Source organism: Empidonax traillii, unplaced genomic scaffold (genome assembly GCF_003031625.1).
Source record: "Empidonax traillii isolate 1590-97213 ecotype Southwest subspecies unplaced genomic scaffold, ASM303162v1 scaffold885:size433544, whole genome shotgun sequence".
NCBI lineage: Eukaryota > Metazoa > Chordata > Aves > Passeriformes > Tyrannidae > Empidonax > Empidonax traillii.
Genome location: NW_020956078.1, coordinates 210,390 through 230,356, shown reverse-complemented (window position 1 = coordinate 230,356; position 19,967 = coordinate 210,390). Strand labels below are relative to the sequence as shown.

General features: G+C 38.6%; 1 protein-coding gene across 4 annotated transcripts in view; it reads left to right on the top strand.

The window, feature by feature from the left end:
• The window catches only part of TSPAN12 (tetraspanin 12), a 45,025-nt gene that overhangs the window by 22,939 nt on the left and 2,119 nt on the right, over positions 1-19,967 (top strand). For 3 of the 4 annotated variants that reach the window (XM_027902520.1, XM_027902519.1, XM_027902522.1), the window contains 3 exons: positions 7,303-7,377; positions 12,049-12,156; positions 15,189-15,332. In XM_027902520.1, the coding sequence (XP_027758321.1) occupies positions 7,303-7,377; positions 12,049-12,156; positions 15,189-15,332 (327 nt within the window). The remainder of the gene's footprint in view (positions 1-7,302; positions 7,378-12,048; positions 12,157-15,188; positions 15,333-19,967) is intronic. The other variant, XM_027902521.1, reaches the window with a different exon arrangement.

Sequence of the window (19,967 nt, the reverse complement as noted above, 5' to 3'; positions counted from 1 at the left end):
AAATTTGGACTTTGCAAAGATCACAGGCTGTAAGACATTTTGATAAAACTTTGTGATCTGGGGAACCAAATCTAAAATTGAGGTATTTGATCATGAACTGGACGACATTCAGTAGCTTATGTTGCAAGTTGATGGTTTCCTCCCATTTCCTTGTTGACTTGTGACTGCATCTCTCATAAATTTCTATGTTGTCAAGCAAGTAAACCAAATTTAAAATCAGAATGACTAATGAACTGTTAATCCCTACAGGGCAGGGCTGAAGGAGGTGGGGGGGAAGGAAGGAAGAGGGGGTGGGGGAAAGTTTGTGCTGCTGGAGTGGATAAACAGAGGATTTCAATTTTCCATGCAGCTTCTCTGAGGATTTGCTCCGTTTAGAAAGGAGCAAATTTTAATGATTAAAATAACCTTGTTATCTTGTAAACTGTAACAAAAATAAAGGGGACCATAGTTACCAAAGGAGGAAGAATTTGTTAGATTTTGCAGAGAAAGATTGTGGTTCCCATTGGTGATCCAGTGGTGATGGTCATCTGAAGTTTCCCAGGGGTAAACAGATGCCTGGATGGCTTGCATCTCAAAAGAGAAAGGCTGATGCTCTCAGGCTGTTAGCCATTGGGAAATGCTATACAGAAACCTCTTACAATCTTCTGGTGTTTGCTCTATGTACCATATACTCTGGTCTTTTAGAGATTCCCATAAGATTTCATTCTGCAGCTGCCTTCTCAGGATCTCCTTCCACCCCTGTCCTTCCCAGAGCTTTCCTTACCTCTCATGCCATATGCACCATGTCTGAGGAGGCTGGAGTTGCTCATCAGCTACTCTTAATTTGTTCTGCCGTAAAGGCTGGAGCTTTTCTTGAGGCTGAGGTAAAAAAAAAAAGTTATATCTTCTGGGAGAAAAGAAAAGCACTTGGGAGGAGAGTAGTAGAGCTTGAAAAGAAGATCCTTATGAAATAAAATGCAGAGCATGTGAACAATGATTTATTAGTAAGTACACTGATCCTTCAAAGAAAGACGCATTTGCTCAGAAATCAAAGGATTTCTACAACCTTGTAGAACAGGTTCTTCAAAAGCTCCCCATGCGCTCACTTTTCTTCACCATGTTGCAACTTCTGACTCCAGTCATTGGCCCTGGCATGCCATTGCTGTTTGCATTCGTACACAGAATGCAATCTTACTTTCTCACTGTCTGGAAGTGGTCTTAAGAAGTCAGTGTTCTGACTGTGTTGTATGATGGAATGTTCTCATCCCATTAGGGTGAGATGAATTTGGGGTTACGAGGGCTCAATTAAGTAGATTGGGAAGCCTCCTCACATTGACAGCAGTCAGAACAGATGAAATAGGGTCCTAATTTCAGTAACGAGAGCAACGTGCAACATATAAACCAAAAGGTTTGAGGGAGGAAAAAGATTAATTAAACCACTCTTTGCCTCTATAGTCCTGAAGAAATTTGGGTTGCTGCAGAACCCTGTCTCTGTTCATGTTTTTTTGAGCTGAATGGACTCTTGCTTCCAAACTACACTTCCAAACTGCAAAAAAACCTGATCACGCTACGTTTGGTGTGAGCGGGATCAAGGGAGCATGACTGGGGATGTGTTCAGGTCTTTGATTCTCCTTGTGCATGGGTTAAAGAGCCCAGTTTTATGGGTTATAGCAGCTGAATGCTGATGAGGCGTTCCGTAGGTAATTGGGAACAAATTACTAAAGCCAGCTGTGGTAGAGCAAAAAAATCCATGTGGAAAAAAAATCACTTCAGGAACATGTTCAAGGCATGTTCAGCTTTGTAGTACAGCTTCCCTTAACTGCCTGGACTGCTTGGCACCAGAGGGCCATAGTGACTCATTGGTCAGTAAGTACCTGGAGTCACCAAATTTCTGAGAGCTGGTTTTAGCTTCGTTTCAGACATAATGCTTATGCCAGGGTTTGGAGGGGTATCCTCAGAGTTTTGTATCTGTGCCAGTGGGATTATCATGGTGGTTGAAATGGGGATGTTGACATTGCCCTGGCTGTTGCACTAAAGGAGACTACTGCAGGGCACTAGAGTTTTAACTCAAATTTTCCTTCATAGTTTGAATTTAATATTTCTGCTGTCAGAAAAATCTCTGAGAAATTCCATGTTCTTGGAAGTACTTTTGAGAAGGACATTTAAAATGGGAACTAGGGTGGGAGGAGGATCAAAATTTTTGCAAACTCTCCTGATGTACTGTGTTTTTTGAAGTAATAGTTTTTCCATCCTGTCAGTGACAAAAATAGGAGGTTATTTTTTAGCACTTCTTTTCACCTTTTTCCTGAAAAGCATAGACAAATTATATTAAGTGATTAATTTCAGGAATCCTGTGGCATATTCGAGACAAACAAAATTTCTAGATCTACATAAGAGATTTGTATTACATCTCTGCAAAAAACCATAAAACATCATGTTTCACACTTTACATCCTTCCCTAAAGTTACCCAAAATTGCCACAAAATAAATTCTCTACTCTGCAGAATGAGGAAGAGATCTTATGTTGGGCAACGCTTCACATGTGTACTTTTCACTATTACTCTCTGAAGAGAATGGGAGTTATTGGAATAAACACCTTTCAAGCAAGTGCAAAATAACTTAGATTTTGTAAAAGTGATTTTGTGCTTGCTATTTTTATTTGTGTTTTTATCTAAATGGTTCAGATGATCAAGAAAGAAATATGTTCCTGGAATATATTTGATGGTGGTGGGTGTTAGTTTAGTTTGGTAGAACAAATAGAATAGCAAAAAAGCCTGTCAAAACTTAATTAGGATAAATTAATTTTGTAGCTAAGTTTTTAGCCTTAGATGAAGAGATAAGAAGATATTTTAGGCTTATGCCAGAGCATGTATGCTGCCTTTATGGATCACTGGCATATATGGAGCTTGTACCCTCTTATGGGGTGCCACTGTGGTGTGCAGGAATGTTATTCGGACTAAAATTTCTGACTTTATTTAGACAATCCATATAGATCTTTATAAAAATAGTTTTGAATTATTTTGATTTTTAATGCATATTTGAAAGTACCATGTACTTTTCTTGTGCTTTTTCAGGTTCGGATAGCCTTTATGCAAATAGCTCTTTGAATTAGGACAAAACCTAGTCAATACTAGTCTCCGTTTTTTTCTTTTTGTTGTTGTTGTTGTTTTCTGTCTTTATTTACTTGATGGTTACCTTCCTTTTGTGGTTGGAATTCATCATAATTGGATTTGCATTCAATATGTTCCACTATCCCACTGTCCTTTCTGTCTTGTATATGAATTCTCTGTAGATGCAGACTTAGTGCTGTCTGACTTGCAGGAGAGCAAGACCTTTCTGGAGACTGTTGAAAGTTGCAGTAGCTGTGTATGACCTGGTGGTGTCTCTGCATTAGTAGGTAGTATTGTTGTTGGTTTCCATACTGTTGTGTGTGGTTTCTGCTTCATAGGTTTCAGGATGTGGATATTGGCTGTGGCCTGTACCACAGTGGATTCCAGTAGACAAAATCTCTAGTAGATTGCAGTAGAACAGCATCTGGTGATTACACAGGGAATATCTTGACTATCTTTCCTTGGCCCTTCATCCCTCTGTCTTTCCATCTCTCTGGAAGTGGTTTTTACAGTAATGACTTTGTTTCTGTTCCCACTTCTTTAATGTTTACTCTCTTGCACAGGAAAGGAACAGATTCTCCTGAACTCCGGAGTCCCCAGTTCCTTCACCTCTCTTTCAGGACTGATGTGCTGGAAAATTAGAGTTGTTTAAGCCTCTGGAGACTGTCAGTGCTGCAAATCCAAGTGCTTGTGCAAGGTTCCAGGTATAAGAGGAAATGCTTGTGTAAGAAAGCTACTGCTTTACAGAGCTGCTGTCACCTTCCCAACCTTCTCCCCTCCTTTCCCTGTTACCTGTGGTGGTGAGAGAGCTAAGGAGGAGGTTGCAGGAGAACCAGCTCCTGCCAACTGATAACATGTATTTGAAACTGAAGGGATGCTGAAGTTTAGGATCTTGGCCACGTGCAGATCTGTGATTTAGTGAGGAGCAGCAAATGTCTGTTGCTTTATTTATTTATTTTAAAATTGGCAAATAATTTTACTTTGATTTATTACTCTCAGAAGAATGTTTTCTAACAGTGTTGCAATCATTCAGGTTCTCTCAAAGTAGCAACATTTTAGCTTTTTCACAGCCTTGCTGGAGGAAATCCTTTGGTGAGACTGATAGCTTTGTAACAGGGTCAAGGCACCGCTCCAGTTTTCTGATGACTTTGCATAGTCAGACTAGGGAGAGATTGATAGTGATTAGCAGTTACCCTCAAAAGGCAAATGTTAAAAGTCTGTAGGATTTACCATGTAAAAGGTAGTTCTTAAAGTGATCACTACTGTGCATTAATTGCTTGTAGCTTTTGGTTTTTTATTTTATGATGGCCTGTATGTGTCTTTGCAAAACTGTTCGCTCCCCTCTGTGCTTTCCCCTTCTTATCCTCTCTCTGCTAAAAAAAAGAACAAAAGAGTAAGAAACAAAGAAACGGTAGAAAACACCTCACCAATGGGCAGTACTCTGAGGGAGGTGTACTGTAGAAGGTTAATGTCAGTGACCTGCTGGTGCAGTTTTGAGTGTGATACACTATAGTGCTGCTCAGTGAGTTAGTATTCTTTACAACATGCAGGCACTCAGCCCATAAGAAGAAATATTTACCCTTGCTTCAAAACCAAGTCCCTGTTTCTGGAAAAAAGCAGAAGTGTGTAAATGCAGGAAGACGCATTTAGCATTCAGGCTTCTGTGGGAATTTAACTGGGGACAAGGAATAAGCACTGAAGCCAGTAATAATTCCTGGATTTGAAAGGTGGACATTAGGTGTAATAAATTTAAATAATGGTTAGAGGTTTTTTCTTCCCACAAAACTTATATAAGAATTATTTGTTTTGCAAAGCATTATATTTAGAGAGAGGTATAATATTCCCCTTCAGCAGCAGAGTGAACCTTCTGTGTGCAAGTTTTGGTGTGCTGCAGTCGCTCAGTTCCCAGCATGGGCTTTTTACTGTGTCTTTTCTTGTCCTTTACACTGTGGACAGAGATTTGCTTTCTCAGGACAGAAGGCTTGATTCTTCTGCAGTGCTTTGATGTGTCCAGAGGTAGCTGGTTAGGAGTGTTCAGTCCTTGGCAGACCCAGCAGTGGTTTGAGTGAATCTGACTAAACAGCTTTTGATTCTGGGCTATTTTCAGTAATCTTTGGTTTGGCTCTTCTGTCTACATCTACTACCACAAGCATTCTTAACTATATGCTGACAAAAATGAGGAAGTTTCAAATGTTAAGGTTGATGAATGAATTAAATGTTACAACGAACTTCAAATTAAGAGCTTTGCAGAGAATGCCATACATATACCCCCAGATGTTGTACTTTCACTATGAGCAGCGAATTTTGTATAAGGTTCAGGGATAGCAGGCAGTCCCAGGCTTGTTATTCAATTAGAGTATAAACCCATTGAATTTTGACAGCTGAGAACTCAGAATCACATTTCATCGAAACATTTAGTTGTTCTCGTTCTCGAAAAGGGCATTAGTCATAATTCCCTTGAACTTTTTTTTAATATTAATTAGAAGAGCTAAAGCATGTGACATTCTTTCCTGTTTTCAAAGTGAATACTTAGAAAAGTAGTTTTCCATGTTGTTTGTTTTTTTTTCTTTTTTTACGAATCCTTTGCGTGATTTGCAGGCACTGTATTTGTAGTGGTTACTTTGCATAGAAGCTCATGAATTTATTTTTTAGAGAAAGCATCATTGTTCTTGCAAAGTATGATTCATATTTTCCTTTTGGACCTTTGAGGATGAACATATTGGTTATTGAAGACCTGTACTGGAGCTCTGTGTGTGCTTTCAATGCTGATTTGTAAGAAAATGCAATATGGTCAGGTATAATGACTATAAAGATGCAATGTAATATGATGAAGACTAGTAAAACAGGAATTCTCTTTTCAACACCATCTTTATTGGACAGATCTTTGCAGGGGGAGCATATGAGTGCAGGTTTCTCCTGAAAATTAATGTGAATATTTTTTCATGTACTTTTTTTATGTGTGTGTGTGTGTGTGTATATAAACCTAATTTAGGGAGTTAGATTTGATCAGAGAGTAGAAATTAAGGCAGGACACTGTTCAGTAGCTGCCAAGGTATCTGTGAATTACTCAGTTCCAGACTAGGTGAATGAAAAAGCTGCTATGTAGATGACTCTTAGGAATCCTGTTTTAAATAATACATCTTATTGACCCTGTAATAGAAAAAAGAAATCACCTACCATCAGTACGTGTTTTTTGTCTTTTATATTCATCCTAAGTAGATTCCAGAATAAAATTACTAAATTAGAAGCCATTTAGTGTGTGTCCTACTATGGAATTATATATTTATTCTATTCTATTTTATATTTTGATGGTGTTTCTTTGATTTCCAAATGAAATTAAAATACATGAAGACTGTAACTTTTAAGTCTTGCATATTGAGAAGGGGGAGCTCAGTCTATTGACATGGAAGAAAGTTTGGAGTCAACAATGAATGGGATTGTATTTCTGCTTTAAATGAAAGATAAACGGGCTACTTCTAATAGAGAACACCAATTAAAGCAGCCTTAATGTCCATGCAGATTTATCCTGCAGTTCAGAAAGGGTTTGTTGATGCTATACAGGAGACAGTCTCGCTCTTTTTACTTGCAGCAAGTTTTTCTTAAATGTCATTACTTCATTTATACTTGAAGTTGCTGTTTTTAAATAGTTCAAGGGTTAGACTTTGTTATAGAAAAAGATACTTCAGTCAATCTCAATAAATATTTGTACAGTTAGACCTGACCTCAAATACCTAGATCACTTTGATAAGAACATAGTTTTCAAGAACTTTGTTTGTTTCTTGTGACATTTTTTTTTATTTTTTAATTTCCTTTCCCCTTTTGGCTATTAAAATGATTTGCATATGTTTCTTTAATGAAACTGAAAAAAAGAGATTTCTTTTATACATGTATGAGGGGAAAAAGATTGTCCTCTTTGCAGCAGTTTTAGCATAGTGTGTCAGGATAGCCTTGTACTCTTGGGCAACAAGGAAATTCATTGATTTGTCCATTGTAATGTTCATATGCTTCATGTTAATAAGAAATATCAGAAAGTTTGCCACATGAATCTTTCATATTTTGTTTACAAAAATGAATTTCGGTTTCCATGTCTTCAGTCATATGAAATGTTAATAATGTTCTGAGAAGTTCTTTAATATTGGTTTTTTTTTTTAATTTGAAAACTTTTATATTTCAAAGAATATAAAAATAACTAAGACCATTCTGTTTTCTTCAGTACTTTGGAAGCTTGCTTGTAATATTCTGTGTTGAACTGGCCTGTGGTGTTTGGACCTACGAGCAGGAAATAACGGTGAGTCAGAAAAGGAGGCTGCATTTGTTTTTTACAGCAGAAGAAAAAGATTTCCATTAGGTAGCTGTTTCCTAATTGCTCTAGTGTTTATCTCTGTTCATTACTCTGACAGTCTAATTTCAAGTGACTGCCTTGTTTTTAAACAGAGAATTCTTCTGGGAAAGCTTGTCTGTCTGCAAGGTCCTATCTCGGTTTCTGCTTACCCCCTCTGTGTTTGAGAGCCAAATCCTGCAGCACCTGACTCAAGGACCTCATTTTTTGTTAATTCTTGCTTAGGCAGGTTTTCATTGAAGTCATTGAAACTTTTGAGGATAAAGTATGAGCTTCAGGCTTCACTAAGGCTTTTGAGAGAGTAGATGTGAGAATTTGAAGGGATTTTGGCCCCAAAATTCTTCATGTTTAAAGAGTGCACTACATTGTAAAGAGACAGTGTGTTCTTTGCTGTCTGCCGAAATCTACACACTGCCTCCACAAGCTGTAAATGCCAGTTTTAAGCAAAACATGTCTTGACTATAAAACACTCTTCTGTAAACTTGTGAGGATGTTTTATCTCTGTCTGGTTTTTATAGCTGCACCAACCTTTAATTTTCAAACTGAGGACTTGTAACCATCATGTAAGGAAATGGATAAGCATTGAACTGAAATTAAACTGAAATGTTACTCTGCTGGCTGCTATCTTTACATCTTGTACTCAGTTTGGTACACTTTTATGAATAGAGGGACAAATATTTTCTCTAAACTGCCAAGATATGCCCAATATAATGGTCTTTCCAACAATGAATAGCAATTACATTGCAGTAAGATTGGAGGGAGCTTTCTTGATATTTACACAGTACGTGGACCAAAGGAATTTCTGGCACATTTGAAGTCTGAAGTTACGTGGCAGCACTTTGCATCAGAATTCATTCCCTTGCGGAACAGCTTCCAGACGGGTGTTCTAGTATAACGGCAATTAAGGCTATTCCTTTGCTTTAAACGTCAGCTTGTGTAGATTCATTTTAAAATTGGGAATACAGACAAGAGGCATTCTTCATCCTATGGGCACAGATGCCCTCTGTGGGGTTTTTTCCAAAGATTACTTTCATAACTAACATCCGTCTTTCCACAGAAATCTAGTCAGTGGAAACGACCTGAAACAACATAGAGCTTTCAGAGCACTGGAACATGCTTTCTCCAGCTTTCCCTATTCAGTTTGAGAACCTGAAGTTATGATGTGTTTTAGTCTGACCCCTAAGCTTTTGATTACATGCTATGCTACTGAAACCCAAACCTCGGACAGTTTGATAAGAGCTAGCATAGCTCTAATAGATGTTAACGCACTGGTGGTGCTGTTTCCCACCAGAAGAAAACCCTGTTGTCCTTGCATCCCTTTGCTAAAGCAAGTGCTGAATTCCATGCCAGCTGAATTCCATGCCAGCATCATCCCAGCTACTCTTTTTTTGCTTTTCTTTTTCTTTTTTCTTCTCTCTCTGTATAAATATTTTTTTTCTTCTTCATCCCCTGAAATACTGGGTTGCGTTGGGGTTTTGTTGTTGTTGTTTTTTTGTTATTTTCCCTTTTCATCTGATCTCTTACTATTATTACCTTTGTTCTAACAATACTGCTTTTTGTGTGATGAGATGGGCTGCAGCTGGGTTTGTTGCTGCTGAGACCCATAGGGAATGTGGCAGTCTGGAAGAGCACAGTTCTTTTTCAGTGGTTCTTTCGTGCTTGTGCAGGTCACTTCTGTAGAGCATGCTTCTACCTACTCTACTTCATGAAGATAAGAAGACTTCCTCTTATACCTGTAAGGGTGACTTCATGTCATGTTTTTTTTTCAGCGTAGCGTGAAATCACATGGGCCCCTGGTGGGTTTCAGAGAATCAGTTGGCATTAGTGTAGGTGGGTGGGTGATGTTGTCAGAAATGTCACAGAGGCATAACCGCCTCTGCTAATTCTGTATGGGCTCTCCTTGGAGTGTGGACAAGTTGCTCTAAGAGTCCTTGCATAAACAGTTTTCCTTCCAGCTCATGATAGCTCTCAGCATGAAGTGTGCCTCATGACTAATTTATTCCACCCACAAGATTGAAAAGCCAGTGTGGGTTCTTGGCTTACTTAGGCATTGATCAAGCCTTGATAATCATTAGAAAAATAATAATGAGTGAGTAGATCTCAATGACAGAACGAACTTTACAAACTTATGTTAATATCAAACCAGCATCTCTAGTTTTTGTTTTTCCACACGCTACAGAAGAGTATTGGTGTATAGTCAGAAAGATGCATCTTGGGCATCTATTATTGTGCACCACTGTGTATATGAGCTGATAGGAAGCTATTTAGTACATCCATCAGTGTCCTTAGCTCACAGAATCACAGGATATCACAGAATATGCTGAGTTGGAAGGGACCCACAAGGATTGAGTCCAGCTCTTAACCTTGCTCAAGACCATCCCCAAGAGTCACACCATGTACCTGAGAGTGTTTGGATGATACTTCTTGAACTCTGTCATTCCTGGTGCTGTGACCACTTCCCTGCTGAGCCTGTTCCAGCACCCAACCACCCTCTGGGTGAAGAACCTCTTTCTCATATCCAACCTAAACCTCCCCTGACACAACTTCAGGCCATTCCCTTGGGTCCTGTCACTGGTCACCATAGAGAAGAGATTAGTACCTGCCGCTCTTTTTCTCCTCATGAGGAAGTTGTAACTGCAATGAGGTCTCCCCTCAGTCTCCTCCAGGCTGAACAGACCAAGTGACCTCAGTGGCTCCTCATATGGCTTCATTCTTGGAGCAGTCAGACATACAGATTCCCAAATCCCTCCTTACCTCCAGAATTCAAATTGCCTTTCTACAGTGGTGTTTAGATTGTTTTGCCTTCCTTTTAATTTCCTTCTCTCACTTCTTGAGCACTTTTTCCCGCCTTTTTTTTCCCCCATGGATTTCCTAAAGAAGTTGGATGCCTTGTGTAGTGGGTATAACCTTGGGCTGTGTTCAACTCAAACAATAAAAAATAATAAAAAAATAATCTAGCAAATATGAGCTTGGTTGTGACAATATCAAATTACCTGAAGAAAGCAGAGTGTAACTTACAATGCAGAAGAAAGAGAAATGCATTGAGTACAAACCAAATTATTTTATTATAGTAATCAGTGTAAATGTTTGTGATAGAAAGATTCTGTGATACTGTTTTAAAGTATTTTTAGTACTCTACTGCTAATGTATTTTTCATGTGGACAATTGTGAGTTCAACACTTAATCATTTAAGAGAAAAATCTGCTAAGTGAAAGGCATGTTACATTTCTGGGATATTATTAATATATTAATGATATGAAGCTTTACTAGGGCATCAGAAATGTAGTATAACTTAATAGCGGTAATGAAACATTATCACATGTTCTTATTTGTCTTATGGGTTCAGGCAGGCAGTGATTGTCCCTATGTTTTTGTAGAGCATCTAGCACAGTGAAGACCAGGCTTCTTGGGCAGTACTGTGATCAGGGTTTTTTATTAGGCAACATCTGTTGCTACTTGCAGAATGCCCTTATGGTTTGCTCCAAATTGAACAGGATAGCTAAGTCATGGCTGCTAGAGGAACTGGGCTCCCCTGCCATCCAGTTGACAACTGATATTGCAGTTGTGGTTTCTTTCACCATGACTTTTAAGGCTAATGGAAACAAGGCAAAACTCAGCATGAGTGGTATGTGTACCCAGGAGGGCAGTGCAGTCTTCAGCAACTTGTTTTGTTTTGTCACACTGAAATCTGTGCAGCTGAACAGAAGTCAGGTTGTAATCTTGACTCTTAAATGCACTGCGTGCCTGATGCCATAGCACTTGATTCGGTTTGTAATGAATTGCTGACTTGTCATATTCAGACAATGGAGAGCACCAGCACCTCACTTCTGAGTAGTCAAATTTGAAAGGAAAGTACTTCAAGAAACCTTCTTTAAGAAGAAAAGATTTACAAGACTGTGAGTGTGTATGAAGAAAAAAGGTCACAAGGCCTCATCTACACTTCCTTGTTTCTGTTCTTGAGCAAGATGCTGAAATAGAGTACATTAGGGATACCTGCATACAGGACTCCAGACAAAGCCAGAAAATCATTGAAAAAACTCCTGGGGTGGAATTCCTCGCAATTAATTTTATATATGTGGAAGTTAGACATTTAAATCTAAGTTTGTCACCTCAGACAGTAAAGTGGATTTGAGACTTCAAGGCAATGATGCATCTACTCTGTTTAAATTACTTATCTTGTGATCAGTTGCCCCGTTTGACTGCCTGTTTCTTTCTATTGACTCAGAAGACAGCAGGGAGATACCTCAACTGGGGCAGACAAATGCCATCCCTGATGACTTGGATGGGACTCAGTTCAAGTTTTATGCCAGATAAAAAATGTAGTAATGGTGTAACCAGATTGTACCCAACTATCCCTGACTCTCTCCCAAATGTAACTCCTTTTCCAGCATAGATTAACTTGTAAGCACAGGGAAAAAATTACTTTCCCCTGATATTTTAAGAAAAGCTTGTGAAGTATTAGTATCATAAAAATTGCAACGCTTGTTTTCCTGTTTTATTTGTATACAATGTTATTTTGGTCATTGCACTGGAAACATCGCAGAATGGATGGAATTTGTGGATTTGGAGCCACAAGCTTATTGATCCACTGTGTGAATCATTTATCTTTTCTTGCTCCAGGTTCCAGTGCAGTGGTCCGATATGATCACACTGAAAGCCAGGATGACCAATTATGGCCTACCTAGGTACCAGTGGCTGACCCATGCTTGGAATTTCTTCCAGAGGGAGGTAAGGTGACAGTAATTCATGAACTGAAGTAATACACGCTCAGTAACTGTTACTTATCTGCTAAAGGAAGAGGGTTGGTTGTAAGTGAAAAGTTCATTTCATATGAAACGCTGTCTAGTGATGGTATCTTTTAACATCACTTGATATCCAGTTCTTCAGTTTTTATATGCCCTAAAGATGCTTAAACACCAAAAAAAAAGTATCACTAAATTCAGATAAATTGCTAACACTCTCTTCTCCTTTGCCAGTAAGATAGGACATCAACACCTTTTAAGATTACTATAGCATTTTAGGATACAATGTATATAAAACTAAAAATCTGCAGGTAAAGCACAATGAATATGAGATTTTAATATTAAACTGTGCTCCCCTTCCTGTAGGCTCAGTAGTTTCTTTTCATCAAGCTGCATATGTGTTTAGCTGGAAAGGAGTGGAAAAGGAAGTTTTCATAACGATGCCAACACTGTCTCTTTGGCCGAGGTTTGTGAAAGTGATTAGGGTTTTTATTTCCTTTACTGGGGGGGTCAGAAACAAACCAAAAAGCTTCCTTGTCTATTCACAGCTTTTCCCTCTACCCTACTAAAATTCTGAACTTTTTTTAAAGAATGAAGTATTATGTTACAGAAACGTGAACATGAAATCGCCCGAGGTAAAACCCATTAACTCCAAATATAACTCACATGCAGGAAGAGAACTCCTTAAATGCCTGTCATTGTGCTGCTCTTGTTGAAATGTTGAAATCTATCAATGTTGCACAGATTTCCTGTTTATTTAAACATTTCCTGGCAGCACTTAGTTAGTCTGTATTTATATTAAAACCTGAAAGAAAGAGGTTGAACACCAGCATACTCCCACCCTGTTCCCTGCTCTGGCTATTCAAGTGCTCTGTGAAACTAAGTAATTCTTCATATGCAGGTAGAGTGTTTATGTCTATTTTGTACCTGAGATAATATAATTAAATGGTCTCAATCCATTTTCCTTGAATAGAGCTGGTACTGTATCTTGGTTGAAACGTATAGATTGATTAAATTAAAATCCGCCTCTTATCCTCCTAGTTGTTGTGGTGTCATCATAATGGCTGGTTATAATATGAAAAATAATGACATGGTCTTTGCAATGACAGTGAGGAGCCAAAGCCTTCAAGTCCTGTGTTGGAACTAACAAACTAATAAAAACAGAGACATTAAAGCTGTGGTAAAGAAGAAAGCAGATTTTTAAGAGGACTGGTAAGGTCAAGGGCACAGTATGTGCCAACAGTCTGGGCACTGTTATGCTTGATTGTGACCAAGGAGTGGTGCGGAATACAGGACTCTGGCTCTGAAGTGGGTAGAGGGGGGGAAATATGTTCCCAAGCCATGGGTCAAAGGAACCAGGGGATGACTTACACTCAGACTGGTACTGGAAGACATTCAGACAGAAAAAAGGTTGCATCTTGTTTCCGCAGCAAGGCTTCTTTTCAGTCATGTCAAGTCCGCATTCAGTGTCAACCCAAATCTAATGTAGCTGCTTTATCCCTTTTCTATATGAAAGCGGCTACTAATGTGGTAGAATGGTCATTTGGCTTTAAATCTCTGGATGTGCTTGCAGAGGAGAAGACAGTTTGTTAGTCCTGCTGGTTTTTATAATCAAATTACGGCTCATCTGCTTTGCAGCCAGACTTCTTACTTTTATGGTTGATTCTGTTGCAGTATTTACTTTAGTGTGATACCCTTTCCTTTTGTTTTCCATTTTCCTTTTAGCATTTGCAATTTATGTATCTTTTTTCTCACTGTTTTAATCTTTTTTTTTTCTTTTCTGTTTTTAAGATCCCAGGCTCACCTCACAAACTCATCAAAGGGGTTTTACATCATAAAGATACAGAGCCCCAAAACCTGTCTGAGGGATTTATTAAAAGGGCCTTAGGTTCTTTTATACCTTGAGGTTACACGTGGGAAAAACACTACAATGTTTTCAGGAGGCCAAAATAACACGCTTTTGCTGGCAAACTTTGGAAAATAAGGGAATTTGGCAAAACTTTAAATAACACATTCAATCAAAACACATTTCACAAAGCACTGACTTAGCAAATTCCAACCTGTCCAAGTTTATGTTACCCAAATATCAAGAAACGGGAATTAGGAGAAGACGTAAAGAAAAAAAAGAGAGAATTATACCTACTGCCTTAGGTCCATGGTAGCTCCAGCTACTACAAATCCAAGGACAACAAGGCTGCCTGTGACCACGTGGAGACCTCATGGTGTTGGTTTTATTTGCTCTGGTGTAGCTTCTGGTGTGCCAGCTGTTCGGGATCTGGGTTAGGGGCTCCTGGGGGTGTGGTGTGGGGTGAGTGACAATGGCTAATGACCATTCTGGGGCTGGATTAGGGGCTCCACGGGGTGTGGTGTGGGCCAGTGCTCCCTATGTGTCAGTGACTGACAGCTGCACCAAAGGCATTCAAGGAGGCAGGGTCTGGAGGCAGAGCATGATCCCGCCTTGGCAGAACCTGATCTGCTCCCTCCCTGACACACTGAGTTGTTTTGAGCCATTGCTTTCAGTCTCTCACATGTGTATTCAGGTAAATCTGTGCTTTTTCTGGTTTTCAACAGATGTGTCCATAGCTGTAGCCTTGAAGGAATAGTCCTCACTAGTAAGACCTTTCCCTACTATTTCTTTCACCCTCTGGTACACTTGTTCATTAGTGTCACCATTTTGACGTGAATTTACCATGTGGTAAGTTCCTTGTAGTAAGGATAGGAGAATTCCAGGACAGGACAATTTCTGTGAAGCATCCTTTGAGGAAGCAATTGGGATTTAAGGGACAGAGCAGTACCATTCACTGTTTCTGAGGTATTCATTGATCACTACCTTGAAATTTTCATTTTCCTTTTATGTAAAAGTACAGCAAAACAAGATACATGGAAGATATTGTAAATACTTTTATTTCTATGTAAATATTTTGGAGGTTGGTATTAGGTATTTAGCTTTTTTGATGACCTAGTTTCGTGAAGAAGTAGTATCATTATTGCTGATCTTGGCTAATCCTTCCTTTGCAGTTTAAATGTTGTGGCGTGGTGTACTTCACAGACTGGCTGGAAATGACAGAGTTGGACTGGCCACCTGACTCCTGTTGTGTCAGAGAGTTCCCAGGATGTTCTAAGCAGGCACATTATGAGGATCTCAGCGACCTTTATCAGGAGGTAAGATGAAAAATATGAATATTTCAAAAGGCTTTGTGCATTCTTCCTGATACAGTAATTTTCCGAATTCATCATTTACAGTGCAACAATTTGTTTGTAGAATAGCTGTGTTTATGGAAAGTGTTTATTGTGTTTATGTTTATTATTAATGCTGAAGGAAGGACAGATAGACCTACCCACCCTTGCCTGGAAGTGAGGTAAGTTAGTGGCAATGCAGTTAACATCTGAGATGTGCTTAAAGATTGAGGTATTTATTTTATATCGGTTAGGTTGGAGTCCAAATTTGCTTTAATCCAAAAGTTAAAAATTAAGTATGATGTTATGTCCAGGAAACAGCCAATCAAACTAATGTAGGGTAAGTAGAAGAGTACTCCAGTGAAATTTACAGTGAAGGACACTTTTGAGAATTTCTTAGGAAGATGAAAGTGCTCTTGATAAAAGGTCTTATGCCAGGAGGCAGGTAATTCAGTTGTTGTGTTCTGACCATGCATAGAAATGCTCTTTTTCTCTACTACATTACAGTATGATTATTTAAAAAGAATTACAAAAAAAAAGCACCTTAAAACCAGGAGAGGACCTGCTTGAACTCAGAACAGACAAGGGAGGTGCTCATGGTAGCAAGTCATTACTGTTCGTAGAGTGAACATTATAAAAAGAGATAAATATGCTCTCTACTAAAACTCAGCTCTCACATAAATGTTGTCCAAAGTCACCTTTGGCTGAAGACTGGTTTGCTTACTACCATTTTTTAGTGCTAACAGACCTCTGAAGACTTTTAATTGTGTATTCAGTAACAGCAGAATGACCAATAGTCCAGGTAGTCCACAGAGACAGAAGGCATGTCTCAATCAGGTAGTTATGAGGATCTGACAAGAGATGCATTCTTCAGCTGATTGTTTTTAGAGTAATATAGGATATATAGGAAGGAGGATGGGCATGAGAAGTGTGCTTTCAGGTGCTGCAGCATGAACATTTCTCCAGAGGATGGTGTAGTTCTGCATTATGGAAGAGTACCCAAAGAACAATTTTTTGTTCCAGTTTTTTTACACTGTTCAAGACCCTTTTTTACAAGAATCTGTTGCGTGGCTCTTGTTCAGGAGCTATGGAGCAATACCTCTGAAGCAGGGAAAATTCGCTATATAAACAAACCAAAATGATTATTGGGTATTGCCAGGAAACAAACAAGTTTTGGGGAATGAATTTGTGTGGTATTGACTCAATGAAGAGAAGTTATATCATCTATTCTGGACTTTCAGACATCGATCTTAGGAGGTGGTGTGTTTCCATTAGGAAGACAGAAGTTAGAGCTGCCAAAAGGCAGGTGCCTCAGAAGGCCAGTCTTTGCTAGGGAACCTTAAAGACAGCAGTGGAGGCTGTTTTCTTTCCACCAGCTATTTGTAGAACTTCTCTTGCCTTCTGGCAAGGCTCACAGCACTGACATCACTGGGTACGCTTTAGATGTGTCAGTCTCTGAATAGGAAAGCCATTCAGGCTTCTTCTGGGGCCTGCCAGCCCCACAGTCTTGAAGAAGGAAAAAATGTGGCTCACTCTTCAATGAAGGTTGCTTTTTGTAATACCATTGCCACTGTTAATATCATGCAGACCAAGTCTGTCACAGAGAGCCCTCAAGAAGTGTAAACACATGGAATGGAAACTGTAGAACATTTATTTGCCCCATGCATCCTTTGTACTTATGTGAAAAGGCAGGAGTATGTAAGCAGTGTCACTCAGTGAAAAACTGCTTTTTGAGCACAGGAAGCTTAAAAATTTCTGAGAAGTACTAGTCATTGAAGTGCTAAACATGCAAGGTTTTCCTGTGTCATCTCTTCTGCTAATATTTCATACCCACAGCCATATTCCAGGAAAGTGGTTCTCTGAACACTTCATATGTTCAAATTCTTTTGGTTCTACTTGGAGAAAATTAATAGCCAAAGATGCTTATTATGTAGGACATAAGGGCTGTGTTAAGGCCCACTTGATAAAAGAAAGGCTACCTGGCTTTTTTTCTAAAAGAAACCTTATGGTTCCTCCCCTACTGTACTGGAGAGCATTTTGGATGGACTCAGCTCTTGGCAAAAATTTATTTTTTGGTTCTCTACTGCACAACCCATTCCAAAAAAGGGACAGGCTGTGTTCTGTTGTACTAACCACAAAAATACTTCATTTCCCTTAGAGATATGTACAGCATTTGGTTGGCAAAACATTTCTTTCCATGGTACTTGCCTGTGGGTTGTCTCACAGACTCTTGCAGTATACTTGCTAATAAGTTTATCAGTATCATGCAAAACTGACTTAAACTTCCAAAGCTAATCTTCCTGAATTCTGCTTTGGAGAGCTGAAGGAAAAAAAGCTTCTTTAGAAACTGTTTCAAAACAAACTTGCGTAGTCTGGTGGTTTGAGAGAGAGCCTGATAAGATTAGCCTCGCTAGCCTAAAATTGGCTTATACAAATGCTTGGCAAGTCCATTCTGGTACTTCAGAAAAATTCTTTGTAGTACTTCAGAAAACAGAAGTTTGGTTTGTCTGGGACTGATAAATACCTTTTGTTGTAACTGTGCTGTAGTTTTTTCTGGAAACTCAGAGCTTTCTGTAGTCTAAGTTGGAATCCTTCACAGTTTAATTTTCGCAGAAGGAAAGGTGACTTAGTTCTGCTTGAGAGCACTTTTGGTAGGAATCATATTTTCCCTGCTTGAATTTGAAAGCTATTTCTCAAATGCACTGGTGGATGGTTTTTATTCTGATGAGCTTCACCTTTGGTGCAGTTCATGGAACAGACTGACCTTAGAAAGAGCATTGTTGTGAGGGAAGCGTGAAGATGACAATGTGGCCTTGGAGGTTTATTGTGGTCTGAGATCTGCCCATCTTGTGGTAGGGAACTGCAGCCTAGATAAAATTATTGGTAGGAGTTGATATCTTCAAAAAAATCAAACTTGCATGTTCAATATTTTCTTTTGTTTTCTAGCATGATTTTGAGTACTCAAAATTTGTTTTAGTTAAATAATTTTGTTTTCATTTTGGTTTTATTTTAATTTTTAATATTAAAATTTGTTTTAAATAAATAAGTATAATTGTGAGTATACTCAAAATTTGGGTATACAAAAGATTTGTTGGTTATGTTGAGGGCTTATCTTTTCTGCTCTGAGAAGTGCCTTATTTAAGTTCAGGTTCTTATTCTATGATGTTGCAGTAAATCAGAAATACACCTTTTTGTCCCACTTCAAAACTGAACGTATAAAATGGCTTTAATCCATATCTCTGTAGGAATCTGAAGATAATTCTTCTGAATGATTGCTGCAAAGTTTTGTACTGTATTGGACTTGGCAACAAGAGCTCCCCATTTAGTGACAAACTTTTACTTTGCCGAAGAAAGTATATTTTTATACTGTTTAATTGCAGGCTACCAACTATGAAAGTGTCACATAAGCAGAAATAAAATGCGTGAATGTGAAGATAGCAGGGCTGGCGGGGTGTTTCTCAGTTTTGAAACTGATTTTGAATGTGTATTAGATCAGAACAGTAAGAATATCATTAAATGGAGGGAAACAGTCTATCTAGATTGGGCATAATTTGTCTCAGTTATGTGTCTGTACTGCAGGAGATGTAGGCATTAATGTTATCACTCTCTGTTAATGGATGTTTTCTCCAGGCAATAAATGATCTGAGTTTGAATATTGCTGTGGTGGAACATTTTTAAATTGTGACCAGCATGCACCTTCATTCCTTTACGTTATCAAAAGTATTAAAATGCTGCCAGTTTCTCTGTAATTAAAAACAAATTTGGAAAATAGTATAGCTACAACTGTCTTTTAATAAAGAAAAGAAGACGCCAACGTAACAGTTTTCGTTCCCCCTCAAGTTCAATTACATTGCTTTTGCTACATTATGCTTTTTTTTCTTTTGAAATTTCAAAGATTTGAAACATTTGCTCCTTCTTCTGTATCTGTTACTGTTTAGGAAATGACATAGTGAAATGAGCAAAGACATTGAGATCCTTTAATTTACTCTGGTACAATTATCATATAGTACATTAATTTTCTTCAGATCCTAAATGAAAATCTGTTGACTGCAGTGTGAATTTTGTGTGTGTGGCAAAAATTGGGCCTTTTATTAAGTACATTCAGGACTGCAGCATTTGAAATTGTTGTCTTTGGAGAATTTCAATGTGATTGAAAAGTGCTATTTATCATGTCCTGTCTTCAAATTACATCACTTTGATCAATTGCTTTACTTTCTTAAAAAAAGTACCCATAAGAAATATGTGGTAAGGATTATAAATGCAAAAAATAACAGTCTGAAGACAGTGCCCATTTTGATGGGTTCCTGATGTCTGCGTCTGGGACCAGTGCCTCGTGGTATTACTTCATCCAGTTTGCTACTCTGAATTTTCCATCAGCATCTGTGTTCCTTTGATTTTTTTTTTTTTCATGCTGTGAAACCCTGCAAAGTTTAGAATATAAAATAAGCATCATCCAGAGTAGCAAAGGGACCTCCTTTCAAGGTTTTATTCTCTCTAGGACTGGGCATTGCCCTTACTGAGCAACGAGCATTGTAACTTGTTCTTGCAGCTGTTATCCAGTAGTTCCCAGAGCCACTGTCTCTCTGTGGATCCTTGCTGCCTTGTGAGGGCTTAGGAGCT